Genomic DNA, 23,892 nt, shown 5'->3' on the forward strand with positions numbered 1-23,892 from the left:
GGTGTCTTTTACTCACTGTGTATTGTGTTGGACAGTCCTGGTTTAGCCCTTGTCCAGTCCTGGTCTAGTCCAGTCCTGGTCCCAGTCCTGGTCTAGTCCCGGTCCAGTCCTGGTCTGGTGTGTGTTACTCACTGTGTGTTGTGGTGGACAGTGTCGTATCGCACAAACAGGGCCGTGTAGAAGGCCTCGGTCAGCAGAGAGTACACTCCCATCATGAGGAGGAGGATGGCCAGCTTCAGCACGGAGTTGAGGCGCAGGAACACGGCGCAGGTCACCATGGCCAGCACGCCCGTGAACACAAAGTACTGACGCACAAACACAAAAAAACCACACAAACAAACGCAGCGTTACACACAAGATCCGGCACTCCATGGACTGCGTAAACGAGTGCAGAGGGTCAGAAGTTGGCGTCACGGGATCAGCTGAACGTTGAAGCTGGTCTCACCTCGGGGTAGAAGCAGATGTCTGACACCGCCCCGGACATGTTGTACGTCTGGTTTCGGAGCGCGCTGGGCTTGTCGAAGTCACACCACAACTGGAACACAAGAGCACAGAGCTGCAGTCAGGCTCACGGTGGGACGGTGGGACGGTGGGACGGGACACATGTTTTAGTAGTAGAGGTAGTTTTAGTACCGGTATCGGGAGCGTGCCTATGTTCCCTCAGCCTTATGTTTCCTCATCATTTCAGTTTTTTTTTTTTTCTCTTCAAATTAGGCTCCCTTATGTTCCCACATTTAATTTATCATCACTTTACATCAAAATTTATCCCCATTTTTCCCAATTTGGTCATCAGTTACACCCAACTTATTCTCCAGCAGCAGTTGACTACATGTAGAGGTCATGGTGCAAAGGATCCGAGGTTGAATCATCCCTTTAAATGTGGTATACAAATGAAAATGACTTGACTTAAACTTTCATTTTGAGAAAAATCTTAGAAATAAGAAAAATCTTAGAGCTGTGGAAACATAAGGCTGACCCCACAGTATCAGGAGATACCAATTCAATTCAATTCAATTTTTATTTTTTTTAAGCACAGTTCAATTTGTAGATTTTCCTCCAACAGATGAGTGTTTTTGAACAGACACAACCATGTAAGACGTCACTATATATCCCAGAGAAATACATTTTGTTCATCTGTGATCTTAACTTCAATAAATGAAATAAATCTGTGAGACTCGCTGTGGATCTTAAAAGTTAAATATCGGACTGGATATCTGGAAAATATCAGTTATCGGCCACAGCAGCAGGCCAAATATCAGATTAAAAAAATTAAAACTCCATTCCTATCTAACTGTACTGACTTTAATAACTTGTAATATTAGTATTAAACACAACTCACTGAAGCTTCTTGAAACTGTCTCTCTGAGAGGATCTGCCTCTGCGCGCCTCAGGGTTTAATAAGAATAATACAGAGTTTCTACAGACCTAAAGCACTTTACAGAGCATTATTCATTCACTTCACACTCTGTGGTGGTAAATTACGATTGTAGCCAGAGTTGCCCCGGGGCAAACCGACAAAAGCGAGGCTGCCAGTCTGCACCATCATCCCTCCAATAACCACTAACACTGACACTGACACTCACGCCACTGTCCTACTGAGCAATCACAGTGCTCCTGTCATGGTCAGGACTCTCTTGAAATAGACAATTGTATTCTCAATGGGCCAAAAATCTAGAGTTCCACCTTGTGATGTCATGAGGTGGTGACGTCCTCCTCCAGGAACGTAATACATCCTCCAAAGAGATTCATTTGATCTTCTGTTAATTAATGCTTAGGTTCTTTTAGGTTGTTTCAGGTTCTTTTTAGGTTCTTTTTTAGACCAAGAGTTTATTTTCATACCTGACAGTTTCGACCGCTCCCTGTGGTCTTTCTCAGAGTCACGTGATGTTGCTGTGACGTGTCGCTCAGTTGATTTAAACAGATTTTGGTGCTGTTTTCCTACCGGTGGAGGCAGGACGACAGCGCCATCTGCAGTCTGGCTTTTTCAGGACAGTTTCCCAAGTGTGTGAGAGTAAAAAAGCCCCCACATCCCAGTTTATAGTCCTTCTTTAATCCAGCAACTATGTTTGTTTTCCTCTGTCCCAATGATGTTTACTCCGTCCCAGTCCATGATGTGGTTCTCTCTTTTACAGTCATCAAATTTGGCCAATTTGAGTTGTTCTTGTTCTCTTTTGTGTTTTGCACAAAGCAAAACGCAAAGCTGTACTGAACGTGGGCTGAACGCTCTCCCTGTTTTCCTGATGTGTGTTTTATTGCAGGACATGTAGGGTATTTCGTATATCACATTACATTTTTGCTCTGGTTCTATTTTATCTTTTGGGTGGACGAGTAATTACCTGAGTTTTCTGTACGGTTTCAGTGGTGTGTTCATATTGTGTTTTCCCATTGCCAACAAACATCGTCGCTGGATTAAAGAGGCAATCGAAATACGGAAACTATAAACTGAGACGAGGGGCTTTTTTACTCTCACACACCTGGGATACAGTCCTGAGGAAGTGGGACTGCAGATGGCGCTGTCGTCCTCCCTCCACCGGTAAGAAGACAGCGCCAAAACCTGTTTAAATCAACAGAGCGACACGTCACAGCAACATCGCGTGACTCTGAGGAAGACCACGGGGAGCGGTCGAAACTGTCAGGTACGAAAACAAACTCTTGGTCTGAAAAAAGAACCTAAAAACAAACACATCCTCTTTAAGTGTGTCAGTGGCACTCACGATGTTGATCATGGCGGCCAGGAAGTTGATGAGGATGGAGAGGCAGACGATGGCGTTGCGTGCGGAGGCGGTCTCGTTGACCCAGCAGCACGCCGTCCTCAAGCACCAGGGGGAGACACTTGTAATCCTCTGCCGTAGTGACCAGGAGCAGACACGAGTGCAGCGCGATCAACACCGAGAACTGCACGCCCATCGTCACCATGCTGAGACACGCAGGTACAGTGAGAAACAAAAACACACACACACGGGTTAGAGAGCGTGAGGAGAAACATGACGTCCAAAAGAGCATTTTGTAACAGAGCGGCAGGCGATCGTGCCCCGAGCGGGACGTCTCAGAGTGTGTGCTCCTGGGTCAGACTGGAGAGTACAGACCTCACAGCAAAACAGTGTGCGTGCCCTGGGTCACAGCCGAAGCCGCTCTTCTACCCAACACTAACTCCAAGCACATTCTCCTGCTCGAGGCTCATGCAGTGAAGCGGTTTTCAGTCAAAATACACAGAAAAGCTTTTACTGATGCATCTTGATAGCCTGATTCACCGGTTTCACAGCATTGGGATTTGTTTGCTCGACGGTAGGCAGGTACTTTTTTATTTAACCAATCGCTACTATTTGGTCGTGATGTTTGTAATGCACCAAATCCTGTAGGAAGAAGGACAATAACGTCTTTCCGCTTGATAAAATTCACCAAACATTCTCTTTGTTCCAGCTTTAAATGCTCGATTTCGGGAATCGTTGCCAACACAGAATGTCTGTCTTCGTCTACATCCGTCTCGACGCTTTGTTTACTGTTGTGCTGTTCCACAAAAGGGACCCAGACGGACACGACGAGTTTGACGTCATGGCTTCACAGCTCTTCTCTACAACTTCCGGGGTTCTTGCAAACCGTTTAGTGAATTCCGATTCCTGACCTAGTCGCTGGAGAGAAATGAAATTGAGCCTGGCTAATATTTCGCGAACTAAATCAACAATACATGTTCACTGTGCACTGATTAATCATGAGAGGCTCGGACTGATGTGATTCTGGTCTAGACAGTAAACTTTTGCCTGAGTACACCTGTTTCATGGGCTGTATTCTTCTCTAGACTTCACCATAGAGACACACAGAGGCAGCAGCTGCAGATCTTCTTGTATAAAAAGATCTTATTCAGTTCTTATTGTGTTCCTCCGGACTCCCATAGCTTACCGTATTTTTCGGACTATGAGCTGCACTTTTTTTAATGGTTTGGGTGTTTCCTACGACTTATACTCCAGTGCGACTTATATATAAAAATTTTCAGACTGACAGCCGCGAGAGGCTCTAGTCTTGTGTATCAGTATCTAGTACAACTATTACTCCTGTACCACTGTCACCTCACTCTACTGCACATGTCTCCTGTAGGAAAAGCCGCTGTCTCACTGCAAATAGTGAAATATTCAGCCGAAAACAGTAATCGAGCAGCAGAAAAAAAGCTTGGAGTGAGCGAGGAACTTGTGACGGACTGGCGGAATACGGGGATGGAGAAACAGCTTCACGGTAACTGGGCGGGTGTGCCATGAAACTTTCCTGAAGTCACTGGATGGATGGACAAAGCCTGGACTTCAGTGACACCGAAACCATCCTGTCGGGATTCAGAAAGACCAGAATAATTCTGGAGCTGGAACTGATGCTGAGTCTGACGACAGCTACAGAGAAGAGGAAGCGGTGCTCCGTTTACCCCCGGAGGTCGAGGAGTTGCTCAGAAGTGACACCAAGGATGAAAAATTCAGTGGATTAAGTGATTTGGAGTGAAATCGTGAGTTTGGTAAACTTATGTTGCGTTGTTTCTCTGAAGAACTGTTCATATGTTATGTTAACAAATTAATGCCTGTTCAGCCTGTTGTCTATTCTGTTGTTATTACTTTAACTTGCCTCTCGAGATGAAATGTCGGTTCCTGGTCTCTGATTTTACGAAATACATTTCCCCAAAAAGTGCTTATTATGCCAGTGCGACTCATATATGTTTTTTTCTTCTTCATTATGCATTTTTTGGCTGGTGTGACTTATACTCCAGAGCAACTTATAGTCCAGAAAATATGACAATATTATAACCTGGAATGAGCTCCCTATAACCAAAAAGTTGTGAGGTCAAATGTTGATATAGTCAGTTCTTTTTTTTGTTTGTTAGACTTTAGACTTTTATTGTCTCCGAGGGAAAATTTGTTCGTCTTTTTTGTTGGAGGTCATCAAACATCATGTCTCCAGTGTGAATATTCCCTCTGTGTGACAAAAGGGAGCGACGTTTACCTGGCCGAGGGCAGCAGGCTCTGGATGGACGTGATGAAGATGAGCACGATGAAGGCGCACACCAGGTTGGACTTGAAGACCTCGTCCCTCATCTGGGAGTACTGCAGAAGACAGGAAGAAGGGACGGGGGACAGGGGACAGGGTTAGCGAGAGACAGAACTGTCCTAATGTCCTACTGCAAAAAGAAAATCCACATGAGTTAACATGACTGGAGTTCAGAAATACTTTTAATTAGTTTATTTCTTTTCATTTGTCGATTTGGTCTGGATGGTTTCAGTTTGTTTATGACACCTGCAAAGTGACTAAACACACAATCTTATTATTGGACAAGCAGCAGAGTGTCACATTTTCAGAAATTAGACTCAGCCCGTTCCTTAAAGGTGCACTGTGTATCTGGTCTCGTGGAAGGTCCATCACCTGCTTGTCTCCATGGAACTCTACCTAGAACAGACCTGGCCCTTGTACAGCTGCCTGACCACATATGGACCTTTGGACTAAAGTTGCATTTCTTTTATTTTAGAGGTGTTTTTTAAATGACATTTTTTGTAAGACAGCCTCAATTTTTCATTGCTTAGTCATGACATAAACTCGTACCAGTCTCACCAGTTCGTCAAAGCAAAGACTTACCACTTTTTATAAAGAAATAGAACTAATATTATGCAGAAGTGAGTAAAGCATTTTGGCCTGGCCCTCCACAAAATGTTCCGTTTCTCTTGTAGCTCCATGGGAAAAATAATTGCTTACACCTGACCTAGAATGTTCCACAGTACGTGCATAAACTTATAACAGTTTTTCAGATATTTTTTCAGCCTTTTAACACCTGTAGTTTAAAAAAAAAAAAAGCAAGACAGATTAGTTTAATGCCATAGTCTGTACAATTTAAACCAGAGGTGGGACCAAGTCGTCGTTTTGCAAGTCTCAAGTAAGTCTCAAGGCTTTGTCCTCAAGTTGACTCTCAAGTCAGTGGCCTATAAGTCCAAGTCAAGTCCAAGTCGCCTGCTTTGAGCTTCAAGTCATTTCAAGTCTTTAAACCAAAAAAGTACCAAATATAGCTTAAATGTTTTCAATTTATACGACTTTTAAACTAAATTGCACTTAAAAAGTCATGATAAAGGAGTATTTATAGAGTTTAAGAAATGCAATTTTTTCTTTTTTAAATGTCTTGACAAGAGTGTGAATTATTACGGCCAGAATAGAAAGAGTTCAGATTTAAAAGTGCTAACAGTTGTTGTTGTGTATTCTGCAATGAAATGGGAGGATTGTGTTCTTTGTAGTTTCCTCTGTTTTACTGTATTGTACTGTATATTACTGTAGTACATTTGAGGATACCACATCACAGTACTTCAGTTACATCCAAAGTAACAAACAGAAGAGAGATGGACATGTTCCAGTTTGTTCCTGTAAAATTAAGCACCACGTTTACCAACTGTAAAGAGAAAAGTATTTTCTAAAAACATATATTTTTTAGGAGAAGCATCAAGTCTTCTGAAGACACAGGCCTCAAGTCTGAGTCAAGCCCCAAGTCACTGAGCTTCAAGTCCAAGTCGAATCCCAAGTTTTTTGGCTATTTTATCAAGTCAAGTCTCAAGACGTAAAAATTGGGACTCAAGTCTGACTCGAGTCCAAGTCACGACTCGCAAATCCCACCTCTGATTTAAACCAAAGCATTAACATCTTCATGGAGACAAACAGGCTGTAGACCACAGGTGTCAAACATAAGGCCCGGGGACCAGATCCGGCCCTCCAAGACCTTTAATGTGGCCCTTGGGTGATTTTCTACTAAAATATTTTAAATGTTGAATTTGAATTTTTCTTAAAGTTTCAGGATGTTCATAATATTATAATATAATAAGAAAGAGTTCATCAATTAAAAAAGATTTCTATAATAGATTTGTGTTTCTCTGCACAAATATTTGAACTTATTGTTATTTTTGGGGTTTATATGACATGAGTTTTCTGATCCGGCCCCTTTGGGATCAAAGTAGGTTGGATACGGCCCCCGGACCAAAATGAGTTTGACACCCCTGCTGTAGACCCTCTCCAGAAAAGTTACACAGTGCACCTTTAAAGCTTAGAGGGATGAACCAATCCAGCTTTTTCAGTTCTGATACCGATACTGATACTTTGACTTGGATGTAAAATTACTTTAAAACAAATTATTTCCTTAAAACTCAGCTAACTTATTACACAAGAGATCCAAATGTGTTATGTAACTGTAATTTATCCTTCACATGACGACTGAACAGCTTTGTATGAATAAAGATTCAAACATTATGAGATGTTCTAGGCCAAAATCAGCCTGGATTGTCAGTCTTATTACATCCAATTAAAGGCCCAACCAGGACTGAATTCAACTGGAACCAGCATTTTTTTCAGTATCGGAGCCAATCTTCAATACCAGTATCAGTATCGGTGCATTTCTAAAGTTCACCAGACCAGACCCAGGTCCTGAAGAAGTTCATACCAAAGCTAAACGTCAACATCAACATCAACATCGTCTTGTTCGGGTCATTTTAACTCATGCAGATGTTCATTTGGTGAACGGGCGCACCACGAAGCAGCACACGGCACATGCAGGGGCCAACACAAGCAGCGGAGCAAAGAGCAGGGGCCCCCAAAACTCACTCACGCCATCGAGGTTCACGTAGACCCACGTCCCGCCTTCTGCGTTTGACCCGACTGTGAGGAGCCGTGCGCAACTGCTCAAGGGAATCAAACCAGGAATCTCCTCGCTGTGAGCTGAACGTGCCAACATGCCTTCAACTGTTCCCATTTTTTATTTTTTAATCTGATAACGAGTACCAAAGTGATACTGGGCTACTGTGTGTGTCTGATAATTGTGCAGAGTAAATAAAGTCAGTATTAGCCTGGTGTCAAAGTATTTTTACACTCTTTAACACTTCCAAAAATACCGGGATTAAATGAGGGAACATAAATCTATTTTCTGTCATTTTGAGCGTTTTTAGCATCTGCAGAGGTTCCTACAAAAACTACAGGCCCTCCTTCGGAAATAAACAGTCTGGCGTTAGATCAATGGGATTGTTTTGGGCTCTCTATGATACCGATACCTGAAAAATACACATTGGTAATAAAGCAACCCTTCAACATTTGGCAAGGCTTCTAAAACAGATGCAAGACTTACAAAATTAGGGTGACCAGACATCCCTGTTGACCCGGGACAGTCCAAATTTTGAGCCCTGTGTCCCCTGTCCCAACAGATTTATCCAAAACCACTAATTTGTCCCAGTTTTGTACAAGAAATGTCCCAGCTGTTCCTATTTTTGACCAATCTGACCCCTGCTAACAGTAAAGAGAGACATAAATTGTTATCTGTTTAGGTAAAATTTAGAAACTCATGCTTAAAAAACAACCAAAACACAAAGAAAATGTGACATGTAAGTTATGAATGGGGCAAGTGCAGAACAATTTTCCTTAATTACACTCTTCTTTCACAATTTTATTATTATTATTTATATTTTTATTATTATTATTATTATTATTATTGCAAATCTGGTCACCCTAACATTGTAACAGCTCAAAAATGGCATCTTAACTGTGCAGAATATTTTTTGAGTATATTTTTTAATCATTTAGTAATAAACTAAAACTTTTTTTTTTTTAAGGCTACGTTTATATGATGACAGTCTGAACACAAGATACAAAAGTGGCATCGCGTCTCCTTCCACAAAGTTGTCCCTCCATCGATTATTTCTCCAGGTCTCATCCATATCCGTCTGACTCGACTGCGATGACCCGGTGCATCCAGAATTTGACAGAGGTGATTGCAGATCCTTCTCTGTTCACTAATAGCATCTCTGCAGATTCTGTACATTTGTTTCTGTGTACTTTATGCATGTGACGTAAAAGAGTATGCAACATGAGCAGATCTGACCAGAGTTTTGCGTCTTGGGCAGTGTCGATGGAAACAATACGGCGGAGCGTATTCAACTTTTACACTCTGGAGGGTGGTTTCAGATTTTTGCGTTTTAAAGCCTCAAAAATGCCATCACCGTCTAAACGAAAGGCACTTCTGATAACATATTTTCACAAGCGTTCTCGTGTAAACATAGCCAGATTCATCAGCCGGTTTCACTTCGTAGAAACCGTCTGACCTCACAGTTTTAGAATTTGTTCGCTCGACGGTAGGCGGGTACTTTTTTTAATTAACCAATCACCGCTATTTGGTCGTGACGTACGTAATACATAACTCGCTTTTCCCAAATCCTGTAGGAAGAAGGGCAATAACGTCTTTCCCCTTGATAAAATTCACCAAATATTCTCTTTATTCCGGCTTTAAATCCTCGATCTTGGGAATCATTGACAACACAGAATGTATCACTCTTTGCTGATTGGCTGGTGCCCAGACTCGCACTTCTGGGATTTTTGCAAACTGTTTAGTGTATTTTGGTTCCTGACCTAGTCACTGGAGAGAAATGAAACTGAGCGGAGGCACTAGGCGGCACCAGGAAACGGCGTCACCGTCTGAACGAAAGGCACTACCGATAAAATATTTTGTCGTTTTTACCTGCAAGCGTTCTCGTGTAAACAGGCCTTTAAACAAACAAACAAAAAAAGCTTAGTTTAAGTCAGTTTTGTGTATGTTTTTGTGTGTCTTTAATAGTGTAAATCTGTTTGCACTTTGTACGAGTGTTTGGAAGTAGAAAACAGTTCAAAACAGTTGCACGCAGATTCTCACAGAAGAACAAGAACAACTTTTATCTCTGTCTTTCTGTTATCTACAACCTGGGAAGTCAGCAAGTCATTTCTCTCACAAAGAAAACGAGGAGAGGAGGCCACAAACACCGCCAGCTACACAACACCGCCAACTACACAGCACAGAGGGAGGGGAGGGACCCACCAGCACCCACAAGGTCAAAGGGCAACACGAACCACGACAGCAGCAGCAGCGGCGGCAGGACGGCGTTACATTCACTCAAAGAGACGGGAAAAGTTCCGCGGTGAAGCTTTAACGTTCAGTGTCCTTCAGTGAATGTAAAGCAGCAGAGAGAGGAGGAGCTGGTCAGGAGGGAGCACAGCACAGAGGCACAAAAACCTGTCTCAAAATCAGCTCAACTTCACTTTTTAAAATTTATTTTTTTATTTATAATTCCCAACAATTTCATTTGTTATTGTGAAAAAAAACAACAATATCTAGGTAAGTTAAAATGACTGAAATTATGAATATTTGACTTTATTTGAGTTGATTTAACTTGACAAATCAAATTATCTACCAATGGAATAGGTGTGTTTTTCTCTGTCTTTTTTTATTTTATTTTAAGTCTTGTTTTTTTTTGTAGCAAGATGTATTTTCATATTTTAAGTAAAAAAAAAAAGTCTTATTCCACTGGCAGATAACTGACCTGTATTATTTATTTTTTTCCATTTTAGTGTCAAAGAAAAAAAAAGATTTCAACCTCTATTTTCCATATTTAATTTAAAGTTTATTTCAGATAACACCAAACAAAAAAACAGTCTTGGTGCTTGTTTGAATTTGATATTTTATTCTCTTTGGTTTATTTGAAGTTCTGCTGCTAGAAGGAGTTACCTGAAAAATCGTTGCAGTTTTGTGAACAAACATGTCGTCTTCTTTTACAGCGACGCGTTTACTTTCACATTTTATAAAGTCATTGTTGAACTCATTGACAAGAAACAAGTAGCAGCGATAAACTTTGTTCAGTTGATTCCATAGAACTATAATAAAATAGTTTTTATTATAGATCCATGGTCGACACTGCAGTAGAACTTCCGGGGCAAATAAACCAGAGAGAATAAAATATCTAAATTAATATAGTCACAACTTTAAACTGACTATTGGAAATGGAGGTCGAAGTCTGTCTTTTTTGTTTGACTCTAAAACGGAAAAATGAAATCATAAACTGTTTTCCCATTTTATTGTTTTTCGTTCTTAATTAAAATTATAAACAACAAATGGTACATGGACCCAGACCCTTCGCTTTTATAGTTTTGACTTGTTACTGAACCTTGGCTCAAAAGACTCGTTCGGATTTGACTTTCCGCTCCGTGTTTGTGGATGAGCTCTTGCCTCTCGCCTCTGTGCTCGGCCCCTCGTGAGCTGGTCAGGAGGCCTGTCACCATAAACACTGCGTCCACTCAAAGTTCAATAAGTGACGGACGAACTTCTATTTTTGCTTCGTTCACGTTCGTTTCAGTGATGCATTAACACAAAATTATCTCCTCTGAGCCTCAAAACTGCGTCATTTGGAATTTGCCTGTTTTGTTGCGTCATAGGTAATAATCCAGACTTTTCCCGCTTAGTTTTTAAGACCATAAACCATTTGTGGACATCATTCACGTCAGATATGGACTTCATTTATTTATTTTCTAATTCTTAAAGAGAGAGAAAGTATATTTTCCAAACGCAGACATTATTTTAAAAGGTCCATATTACACTATTTTCTGATCAATGTTATAATGTTGTTTCCTCATCACAAACAGACCTGGAGTTGTGTTTTGTTTTATTTACACATGTTTTACGCCCAAAAAACCCCCGTTCTGTTCCACCTTGTGATGTCACGTGGTAATACAGGAAGTGCTCCACTGTGTTTTTAAACTCCACACACCTTTACTAGAATCATTTGGATGATTTTAGTCCAAGAATTGCCAAACTCTGCTAAACTAAAAGTAAAAGGAGCTTGAAAACTATCTCTTCATGACATCACAAGGTGGAGCATTTTGAAGTTTGGAGATGTGGACAGACTAATAATAAAGTTACTCAGACTTGTGCGAATGAAACAAAACACAACTTCAGGTCTGTTTTTGACGAGGTAACAGCTTAATAACATGATTTAAAACTCACAATTTGGTGTAATATGGGATTTTTTTAAGTTAGACAATGTGAAATATTTGAGAAGAATCCATGTATCATTTGTTCATTCATTGTTCAAATTAAAATCAAAAGTAAGAAAATGTAAAAACAACTATTTTCTTCATTATTTGTCTCCAAAACCATAATGAAAAAGACGGGTAACGATTTGCTTTTTTCAGTTTTCGATTTTGTGTTTAAATGAATAAAATGGAAAAAACGGATAATGAACTTTTGCCGTTTCTTCCAAATTTGACCATGGACTATAGGACTAAACCAGGACTAAACCAGGACTAAACAAGGACCAAAACAGGACTGATCCCAGGAATTAACCAGGACTAAACAAGGACTAAAATGGGACTAAACCAAGACTAAACCTGGACTAAACCTGGACTAAACCAGGACTAAACAAGGACCAAAACAGGACTGATCCCAGGAATTAACCAGGACTAAACAAGGACTAAAACGGGACTAAACCAAGACTAAACCTGGACTAAACCTGGACTAAACCAGGACTAAACAAGGACTAAAACAGGACTGATCCCAGGAATTAACCAGGACTAAACAAGGTCTAAAACGGGACTAAACCAAGACTAAACCTGGACTAAACCTGGACTAAACCAGGACTGACCCAGGACTAAACCAGAACTGAACTGAACTGGGTCTAAAACAGGACTAAACCAGGTCTAAACCAGAACTGAACTAGGACTGAGTGTCAGGATGAGCCCGGAGATGAGACTCGAGGTTCTCCGTTTCTCTCAAGTCCAAGATTAGTCCTGGTTCAGTCCATATGCGGCGCAAAGGTCCGGCATCTCCAGTTTTTTTTTATAGATCCATGCTCAAAACTGGATGAAACTGGAAATTTATCCGTTATCCATTTTTTCATTTTGGTTTTGGAGACAAATATGAAGAAAATTGTTGTTTTTTTCGTTTTATTATTTTTGATTTTAATTAGAAAATCGAAAGAACGAATGACACACTGATTCTGCTATATCCCAAGACCAAAACCAAAAGCCTGTTCAAACGAAATTAAAACCACAAAACCAATTTCAGGTCATTGTTTGAGTAGCAAAAATTTGTATCAATATGACCTTTTATCGTATATATTTTCATCAGCGACACTCAAAAAGTGTAACGGTGACAGGCCTGCTGCTCAGAGAACTCTCCGGCGCCCTCTACCTTCTGTTCCAGGCTGGAGACTCTAAACATGAGTGACAGAGGCTTCATGTGCTCGCGTCTCAGCTTATCTCCGCTCCTCTGCTGGATGGAGCTGGCTATGCGCGTGTTTATCTCCTCGGGCCCACACTGGACATGCAAAGCTTGAGCGAGATGGTTGGGGAGCAGGTTAATGGAGTTTCGTGTTAGAGCGGCCAGGGTCTACGGGGAAGCACATGCAGACAGCAGAGTCAGGCCCGCGGTCCCATGTCCCCGGCCGCGGCATCACGGTACACGCCCGCTACAGGAACGGGGCCACATGCTACGGGCGACATGCAGCAAGCAGACCGGACGCCGTCGTGTGTCGAGGATTAATACGGTTAATTCAGGGAAGATGGAGAAGGTGTTTTGTAATGTTCAGGGACGTGTTGGGAACAGATGAAAGATTGATCGTTTGCAACAAGCCCCTCTCAAATAACATCACAGCAGAGTCCTGCACCGGGTCGAGTACTAACAGGTACAGTCGTCCCTCGCTATATCACGGTTCACTTTTTGCTTTCTCGCTGATTTGCAGATTTTTTTGCATGCCTTTTTGTTGTGTATCAACGTGTATAGTGTTCATATCCGTGCGTCCTGATTGGCTAAGAGACTGTAGACCATTGTCAGTCAGTCTCCTCCGTGCCGTGTCTCCTGCCCATTTTACATAAAAGTTTGATCTCTATCAGTGTGATTCTGAAGTGCTGTATGTTTGCAAGATTTCTCCCCGAAAAAACCCACAATGTCGACGAAACGTTCTGCACCAGTAAAGGCTCCTGCGATTGCACCCACTCTGGACACGCTGAAGGAAGGTAGAAGTTACTTGGCTGTGGCAGAGTCCTGCGCCGGGTCTAGAATTTTACGGGCGGGTACGCAGACGGGTAGTGATTACACACGGGCGGGTCAGGACTAAACCAGGACTACACATGGACTACACCAGAACTAAACCAGGACTACACCAGGACTAATCTTGGACTTAAGAGAGAGAACACCAAAGCAGGGTGTCAGCAAAGCACGATCAGGTGGCGCCCGCTTTTACCTCCGTGAGATGCGGAGCTGAGCCGGTCCTTTCTCCTGCAGTCACCTCCAAGCCCGTCCCGACAGTGAGTCCTGTTTCAGTCCTGTTTTAGTCCTGGTTTAGTCCCGGTTTAGTCTTGGTTCAGTCTGTGGTGTATGAAGCGCAAAAGTTTGATATAATCTCTGGTTAATGGGCGGGTGCGGTCCTGTACTGTATGGGTGTGGGTCTCCAAAAATGGACCCCTGCAGGACTCTGCGCTGTAGGACTCCATTGTGGAATAAATGAATGAAGGACGAAAATAAAAAAAAGGACGACAGCAGTAATAAGTTTTAAGAAGGACGCAAAAAAGGTTAACTGTCCTGTGTGAGAAAAGTGTATAAAGTTTGTGCTGAGGGGTTTTACAGACTTAAAACAGATATAATAATTGTAAAATGTAAAGCGGATTTCACCTATCGCAGGTTATTTTTAGAACGTAACCCCTGCGATAAACGAGGGACCACTGTCCTCGCAAATAGTTGCTGAAATGGGCGGGTTTTAACGTTCTGGAATTTTACAGGCGGGTATGTGATTGGGTCGTGATTACACACGGGTGGGTCAGGTGAATCAAATGAATGAGGAATGGGAGAAAAATACTTGATGCATGTCCAGGACGTCTGCTGCCCTGGAACAAGTGATATTTCCTGGTCTTTTTCCAAAACGATGGACCAGACTGAGAGAGTGACTTCAGTGTTTTTACTACATAAAACCATCAGCGGAGGTTTAGTCCTGGTTTAGTCCTTGTTTAGTCCTGGTTTAGTCCTGGTTTAGTCCTGGTTTAGTCCTTTTGTAGTCCTGGTGTAGTCCTGGTGATCAACTCTGCGGTTGCGGCGTGTATATATTTATAATACACTAATGACACGGCGTAGGTTCAGTCCTGGTTTAGTCCTGGTTTAGTCCAGGACTATTGGGCTGTCGAACTAATGGGCTGACCCCGTTTTATCACAGGCTGGTCACAGGTGGAATGTTAACAGGTCCAGGCGAGTGTGGATTTAACTTTGATATAATCACATGTGACCTGGCGGGTGTGGTGCTGGACTGCACAGGTGTGGGTTTCCAAAAATGGACCTGTGCAGGACTCTCCATAACCTCCTGCTCCTCCTTCTCCATAACCTCCTGCTCCTCCTTCTCCATAACCTCCTGCTCCTCCTTCTCCTCCTCCATCACCTCCTTCTTTCATCATCCTCTATCATCTCTCCTTTTCATCCTTCTCCATTACCTCCTTACCTCCTCCTCATCACTTCGTCAGTAGCAGAACAACAACAACAATCCTCCATCACCTCCTCCTCCTTCTCCACCTCCTCTTCCATCACCTCCTCGTTTTCATCCCCCTGCATCACCTCCTCTTTCTCCTTCTTTTCCTCCATCACCTTCTCAACTGCAAAACAACCCTCCTTCTCCAACACCTCCTCATCTTATAAACATGAAAATGAAAAAAAATTACAACAAAAACATTAGGTTTAGATTGATATGATGTATCTAAAATACACTAAGTCACGACTTGAAGCAACAGTGTGTAACATTTTGCCCAAATATTTTTAACATAATTTTACTATTAATCGATAAAAAAAAAAAAAACTAAATTATTTGTATTTATTGTACTGAAGAAACAAAAAACAAAAACAAAAACAAAAAACAACGTGCCCTTACTGTGAGCAGGCTTGCATCTCCACAAACCTGACTCTTGGCCTGGTGGAGGAGGAGCCTCCTCCTGCTTGTTTCCATGGACATGTTCCTGGAAATCTTGTTATTCCACTGAAGGAAATGAAGCTTACAGTATCTATCTCCATGTGGAATGTTCCAGAGTAGTGTGAGTAGTCTTCCACTGTATCTTTATATAAATAAATAAATAAATAAATAAATAAAACATGTCAAGTTACTGATCATCCCCATCTCTATCTGGAAAAATTTAAAAAGTAAAAAATAGCTTCTCCAGATCTCAGCAAAACTACCGAGCTGGATGATTGGTCTCGGACACTGTACATGTTTTGGTTGCCAAGGAAACCACATGAAACCCGCCCGGAAACAGGGAGAACATGCAAACTCCAAACAGTCCAACAGTGCCAGACTCAAACTCCTCCTCTAAACTTGTGAAATGTGGAAAAACGATTGAGCACTTTGCAGCAGTGATGGAAGGATTAAGGTTCATCAAATATGCACGAGGAGCCAAACTGGATCCTGGACCGGCTCCTGGACCGGCTCCTCGTATGGACATATTTACAGAGTACATCTACTTTCCACTGTGCCAAAACACATTTGCACATTACACAAGACTAGAGCTAAAAATATACTGTTTGTCTTGATGATGTAAAGATGCAGTTAGAACGGAGGTTTGCAGTCACACACATCCGATTCCCTTTTGCACTTATGGAGTTCGTAAACTTCCGAAGCCCATTTCTCGAGCCGTTTTCCACTGTTAGGATCCAACAACCACACAATTACGATGTCCGAATCGCAAAACTTAAAATATGACAATATCAGAACCAGAAACAAAAGAGATATGGTTCAAAAGACTTGAAAAGATCGACTTTGTCAATAGACGCATCCCACTGGGAAAACAAACATGGTGGTTTAATGCTCACTTTTTCGGAAAATCCTTCCCAGTATGCACTGCGCAATGACCGGAAGTCCGAGATTCGTGATGCATCTATTTCCAATCAAGTCAAAAGGTAGATGTTAACTTTGGGCCTGTTTACACGAGAGCGTTTTGGGGGCTTAAAAATGCAAAAATCTGAAACCATCCTTCAGAGTGGAAAAGATGAAAACGCTCCGCTGTAGCGTTTCTGTCTACACTGCCCAAGACGCAAAACTCTGGTCAGATCTGCTCAGGTCGTGTACACGTTTACGTCACATACATCACGACTGAGACATCTGGCATGCAAACCCAACCAAATTCCACACACTTTTGCGTCACCGTGTTCACGCAGATTTCCTTCTGAAAACACTCGTCTAAACGCGACATCAAAAGTGAAGATGCGACGCCATTTTTCTGTCTTCTGTTCAAACTGTCATCATATAAACGCCTTTAAAACTACCACTGCATGACATCAGACGTGTGTGAATGAAACAAAACACAGCGCTGGGTCTGTTTTTGAGGAGGTTATAAAGTTCTAACATGACTAAAATCTCCCAAGAGTCCATTTTGCGTAATATATGACGTTTAAGGCAGGTTCAGATTTGGATTGTAGTTTCTTTTTAGAAGGTGTAAGAGCGCAGTTCCTTTTGAAAAACTCATTTCAAAAGTCAATCAGTCTATTAGAACTTGTGAAAAAACCAACAACAATTCATTTTCTTCCTTTTCTAGAACGTCTCAAACGAGCGTGGACCTATTTTTGCAGCGTGTACGAATCCTCCTGAAGGTGACATTGATGTATGGTTGTAGCCCCGCCCCCTCCGCTCACTCTGATAAGACTGCGGCGTGCGTGGACTTGACCGCTGGCCCTCCGCTGAATATGGATGCGGCCGGGTAAAGCGCGCGCTGCTCATTATGCCCGGGACAATCGCTGACATTTGGACCAATCAAAATGAGAATAGCAGGGGTCGGAGTTCAACAGCGGCCCTCCACATGAGCGCGCCCCGTGAATGGAACTGTACGCTAAAAATAGACGCTGTCTTCCCCGCACACACGTCGGGTTTGCTAATATCAGGATCACGTGAGCGAAAGGGAAGGAGAGAAAGAGGGAGGGCATCATTATCTGAGAGGCGGCAGAGGAGAGATGCACTGGACGATAAATGCGGAACACTGGATTTCCTCTTTGTTCCACCACTGTCAACACATCACGCACAATACTGGCTTAGTGCGGTTTAGTATTTCTATAAAGCAGCTTAGTTCTGGTTTAGTAGAAGACAGGGCTGTAGTCTTTTAGTCGTTGATTAATTGTTGACCGATTAATCGATTGTCTTAAATAGGGATGGGCATTTGATAAAATTTTCTTAATCGATCGTAGTTTTTTATATTAAAGTTATTATCATTATTATTATTACTATTACTAATCTGCATAAATAAAGTCAACTTTATGACATATAAACCATAAACACTCTAGAGCCACATCAGTCCGTTTGACATTAGAATGTTTTTAATGCAGCTTTGCGCAAGTCTCACAGAAACTAAACTTAAAACCGCATGGCTCATTTACATAAACTAAGGGATAAAAAACAGCAATGATGCGGTTCAGCTTCTGTTGGACTAAAGAACTCGACTCAGTGGAATATGAATGGTTCATGTTTTCAAAGATCGTACGTGTGCAAGTGTAGCGCAGCTCTTTATGTTGCAGTAACCGGGATACTGCGTACACATGCACCATGACGAAACCGGGGAACCAAAGTGCTCACTGGTGAACGACCCGAGTTCATACACAGGATTTACCACCAAATAAAAACAAGGCCACAAGAAACAGAAGTCACAGAGAGGAAAATAACAATCATGGATCACATCATCAACACCAGCGAGTGTTTGTTCTTATACAAGTCATTGTTTATGTGCCAAGTTCTGCTACAACATCGATCTGCTGTGGAGAAGACGGCAGCGACGCCAAATACAAAGATGTAATCTTATCAGGCGAACGCGGATACATGAAAAACGAAAGATACGTAATAGTTTTTGTAGACTTAAAACTTTTAATTTAATACGTGATAGTTTCAATCGCTCTTCTTTAGTTTATTTTACAGCGTGTGACCCAGATGAACGTGCTGACGTCTTCTGTGTCGTCACGGTTCGCTTAGAAAAAACAAGTTTTACTTGGTTCCCGGCAACTTTTCAGTTCCCGAACGCTCTGATTTCCAGCGTGAAGATGTGAGTCGGTTTAAGATTAGGTGTGGGAATCGGAACTGGCACAGTTCTGTCGGCCTGAAAACGCCTTGAGTGGAACAGAGTCTCCAAGGAGCCAGAGCCCAAACCTGAGACTGTGAGGCACAACTCCAGTGTTTGTGTCAGACGCAGCCTCGTCTCTACGCACAGCAACCTACATTTGGTTTGTCGATTAAAAACTAACGTAATTGATGAAATTCTTAATGATCAGTTATCGATTAGTCGACTAATCATGCCCATCCCTAGTCTTAAACCTTCCAGCCTGACAGTATCATATACAGCAGTGTTTCCCAAACAGTTTTTCTGGGGACCCATATTTTAAAAGTCACAAACCTTCGTGACCCAAATCAATAGACATTAATGAAGATATTTTATTTTAAACTCAATAGAATCCAGGCACTTCGAAGAAGTAAAAAGGTAAAAATTGCACAAGGAAAAATATAGTTAAAAGGCCTTTATTTAGAAGCCAACATGTTCATCACTAAGCCCTGAAGAAGACCAGTTTGGTCAAAACATGGTGGTCCTGGTTTAGTCTGGTTTAATCCTAGTTTGGACATTGTGTAGTCCTGTTTTAGTTCTGATATAGTAAAGGCTGCTTCAGCACACATATAGGCATAGTTTAGACCTGGTTAAATCCATTTTAGTCCTGGTGTAGTCCTGCTTTGGACCTGATTTTACACCTATTTTAATCCACAAACAGTCATGGTTTAGATCTGTTTTAGACCTGATATAGTTGTGGTGTAGACCTGGTTTTAGACTTGGTTTAGACCTGGTTTAGTACTAGTAGAGTGTTGTTGAGTCCAGCTCTGACCCGGGGCCTGGTTCATTATTCCGTTGTGTAGATCTGTGAGCGCTCAAAGGCCACACAGTGACATTTGTGATCTGCACTGGCAGCATGTGTGGCCCATAGGAAACATGTTCCACCAAGAGCTCCAGGAAATGCCACGGAAAGGCCACCAGGGCCAAACAAGCCGCTATCACCACAGAACACACGGCACCATACAGCTGTTCAGACCAAACAACAACACAAACCACTGTACAGCTGCTCAGACCAAACAACAACACAAACCACAGCCGCCATACAGCTGCTCAGACCAGGATCTGAACAGAGCCAAACACATGGACTACTAAAGCTTTCAGAAATATTTGTGTGCATATAGGAATGAAATCTCTGCATATTTGGCTGCAGTTGAGCATAAAATAAATATTCGTAAACTTTTGAATTGTGTGTATTTTATCCATCAGAATACAAATTGAAAAGTTACGACATTGAGAATTACAATCACAAAATGAAAATGTACGATTACGCTTTCTTCAGTACGAATACGAATTCACAGGTGCGACTCGACTGTCAAAACTACGTCGTTACTTTACAGGCATTATTTATTGAGCAGAAGAAAAATTGATTGAGATGTTGGACTTTTGCGCTGCGTACAGACTGAACCAGGACTAATCCCAATTCTTGATTTGTAATTCTGATTGTAATTCTTGGCGTCATAACTGTTCAATTCGTATTCTAATGGATAAAAGACACACAACACATTTCATGTACGACTGGACTCATTCGAGAGTTTACGAATATTTATTTTATGCTCAACTACAGACAAATATGCACAGATTTCTTAGATTTCTAGTTGGTGCCACCTAGTGCCTCCGCTCAGTTTCAATTCTCTCCAGCGACTAGGTCAGGAATCAGAATACACTAGACGTTTTGCAAGAACCCTGGAAGTTGTAAACCGCGCACCGGCCAATCAGAGAAGAGCTTTGAAGCCATGACTTCAAACTCGTCGCGTCTCTCTGTGTCCCTTTTGTGGAACAGCACAACAGTAAACAAAGCGTCGAGACGGATGCAGACAAAGACAAAAATTCTGTGTTGGCAACGATTCCCGAGATCGAGGAGATTCAAAGTCGAAACAAAGAGAATGTTTGGTGAATTTTATCGAGGGGAGAGACGTTATTGGCTTTTTTCCTATTGCAATTGGTGCATTACATACATCACGACCAAATAGCAGCGATTGGTTAAATAAAAATGTACCTGCCTACTGTTGAATGAATGAATCCTAATGCTGTGAGGTCAGACGGTTTCTACAAAGTGAAACCGGCTGATGAATCAGGCTACGAATTTCTGTCCTATGCACATTCATATTTCTGAAAGCTTTCATAGTCCACCCATACACTGTATTTACATTGTACTCATGTGTTTTATTCAAAGTATTTAACCTTTAATTAACAAGGAAACCCCACAGAGATTGTCTCCTAACCCCAATGTGGTCCATATTTATGCTTTTGTAGTGGGGAACCTGGAAGAGATCGTCCACACAGGACCACACAGACATGAACAGACTCTAGATCAGACCCGGGCATTGTCCAGCTCCAAGGCAACATACAGGTCTTTGGTTGACTCTGACCGGCCTGTTTAAGCTAATTTGGAATTAAAAAAATAAACATATTTTATCATTTTTCCTCATGCTTTGATTATAGCTGCATCGCTTTTATTTGAGGTGTTTTTTAAATGACATTTTTTGTAAAGCAACCTCACTTTTTCATTGCTTAGTCATAACATAAACTCTTACTAGTCTTACCAGCTTGTCAAAACAATGATATTTACAGATTTTTTTAAAATAAAGAAATACAATTAATATTATGCAGAATTGAGTAAAGCATTTTAGCCCGGCCCTCCACAATATTTTCAGTTTCTCATGATAGAAAGGTCTACTCCAGGGGTGTCCAAACTTTTTTCATTAAGGGCCACATTTCTAAACACAGACGAAGCAGAGGGCCGATCGAGGGCCGGAGACGGGAGCTCAATACAGTGAATAATTGAAATATGGGCATGTTTAAGACTTTAGAATGAGACATCAGTCTTTATTCATGCTAAAATCCTCAAAACCACACATTAAATCTTCAATATTAGCTTTATCAAGGTAGATGTTCAAAAAACTTGCAGAAAAAAGTTCATTTTTAATTGATGTAAGGTCATTTGGGCCAATTCTCCTGGAAGCCTGAGGGCCAACAAAAATTTGTCCGAGGGCCAGATTTGGCCCATGGGCCGTAGTTTGGACATGCCTGATCTACTCAAATGAACGGTAGTATCTAGCCTGATTCAGCCGCTGGTTTCCACGAAGTCTGACCTCGCAGCATTAGGATTCGTTCACTCGACGTTCACTCGACACACAACAGCAAACAAAGCAGAGAGTGAACATGTCTGTCAATGATCACTTTGGTTTCTGCGAGATGAACTTGCGAATTAAAGGTGCAATAAAAAATGCAAAGTTTGTACTGTAGGAGATACAGTCTGTTATCGCAACTCGAGTTGGTTCAGCTCTTCACTGATTGGCCGGTGTGTGGTCTACAACTTCCGGGGTTCTTGCAAACCGTCTAGTGTATTCTGATTCCTGATCTAGTCGCTGGAGAGAAATGAAATTGAGCGGAGGCACTAGGTGGCGCCAGTCCGGTTAAGTAGTATCTGCGTTTGAAGTGAAAATTGAAAATGTAAAATTGTGTCATTTCGACGACTATTATCAAAACATCGTCCACCTTGCAGCTGTTCAGATCGAACAACAACACAGCCACCGTACACCAGACCGTCACCACAAAACACAACGTCATTTGAAACTGAAAACTGAAAATCTAAAATCGATCAGCTCCATCTTTCCATCACAACGTACGATCTCCTCAGTCCGAGTGCCCAATCACATCTATCGTTACGTTCCCAATCCTGTTTTGAGTTGTTTTTACTTCTTTGTAATGTCCATTCTTTCTCCACCAACTTGAAACACGACCCACCAAAGACCAAACCAGGCAGAAGTTCATGTGCAGAGGTGATGAGTGGAGGTGTGGAGGAGCAGAGGAGCAGAGGTGATGAAGTATGGATAGGTAGGGCTGAATAATACATCACAAAATCACAAATTTAACAGTTCAATGATCAGATCTAGTTCTATTTCTATGATTTACGTTCATAACTTTGGTTTAATTGTGTATTTCTGGTCCTAGTGTCGAGCTTTTTGTAGACCTTCTTCTGTTTTGGTTTAGTCCAGGTTTTGGACCTGGATTTAGATCTGACCCCAAGGCCTGGAACATCATCAAAATCACAAACAAAGTAAAAATGTACTCAAAACTCAAATTATAACATAAAAGCAACATGAACACTGACTTAACTTCAAAGACAAATAGTTTATTAAGATTCTACTTCATAATAATAAATAATTATTTAATATATATATATATATATATTGTCATTTTCATCACAAACAGACCTGGACTCGTGTTTTGTTTCACCTTATGATGTCGTTTGTTAACTGACAATCTCCAATGAACTAAAAGTAAAACGACACTGTTAAATAATAATAAAGTGTTACTCAGAAAAGCTCCAGGTCTGTTTTTGAGGAGGTAACAACATTAGAACATGTCTTAAAGATGCACTGTGTAACTTTTTGGTTGAGGGTCCGTCACAGGTTACTAGTTACTTCTCCCAGAAAGTTTGTTAAAGAGTTAAAAGAGTTAATTATTGAGTAACTCCACGATAAAAGTAATAAGGTACTAGGGAACTATTGCGTTACCGGGACTGAGACTGGGACCAGACCGAGACCAGACCAGGACTGAGACCGGAACCAGACCGAGACTGAGACGGGACCAAAGCGGGACCAGAGCAGACTCAGTCTGGTCATGGCCTAGTTCTGGTCTGGTCTCGGTCTCAGTCTCGCTCTGGTCCCAGTCTGGTCCCAGTCTCAATCCCGGTCTCAATCCCGGTCTCAGTCCCGGTCTCATCCCGGTCTCAGTCCCGGTCTCAATCCCGGTCTCAGTCCCATCTCAGTCCCAGTCTCAGTCCCGGTCTGGTCTTGGTCTCAGTCCCGGGCTCAGTCCCGGTCTGGTCAGTCCCAGTCGGTCTCAGTCCCAGTCTCAGTCCCGATCTCAGTCCCAGTCTCAGTCCCGGTCTGGTCTTGGTCTCAGTCCCGGTCTCAGTCCTGGTCTGTCCCCGTCTCAGTCCGGTCTCAGTCCCGGGCTCAGTCCCAGTCTGGTCGGTCTCAGTCCTGTCTGGTC

The 23,892-nt window shown here is 42.0% G+C and overlaps 1 protein-coding gene across 1 annotated transcript in view; it reads right to left on the reverse strand.

Annotated features, from left to right (window-relative positions):
• Positions 1 to 23,892, reverse strand: part of adcy8 (adenylate cyclase 8 (brain)) — a 150,147-nt gene that overhangs the window by 27,071 nt on the left and 99,184 nt on the right. The window contains 6 exon segments of the mRNA XM_055151450.1: positions 133 to 305; positions 446 to 535; positions 2,715 to 2,816; positions 2,818 to 2,917; positions 4,978 to 5,078; positions 12,980 to 13,177. Of these exon segments, the coding sequence (XP_055007425.1) occupies positions 133 to 305; positions 446 to 535; positions 2,715 to 2,816; positions 2,818 to 2,917; positions 4,978 to 5,078; positions 12,980 to 13,177 (764 nt within the window).

This window comes from Boleophthalmus pectinirostris, unplaced genomic scaffold (assembly GCF_026225935.1).
Source record: "Boleophthalmus pectinirostris isolate CB_2022bp ecotype Guang Dong unplaced genomic scaffold, ASM2622593v1 HiC_scaffold_16, whole genome shotgun sequence".
Taxonomy (NCBI): Eukaryota; Metazoa; Chordata; class Actinopteri; order Gobiiformes; family Gobiidae; genus Boleophthalmus; species Boleophthalmus pectinirostris.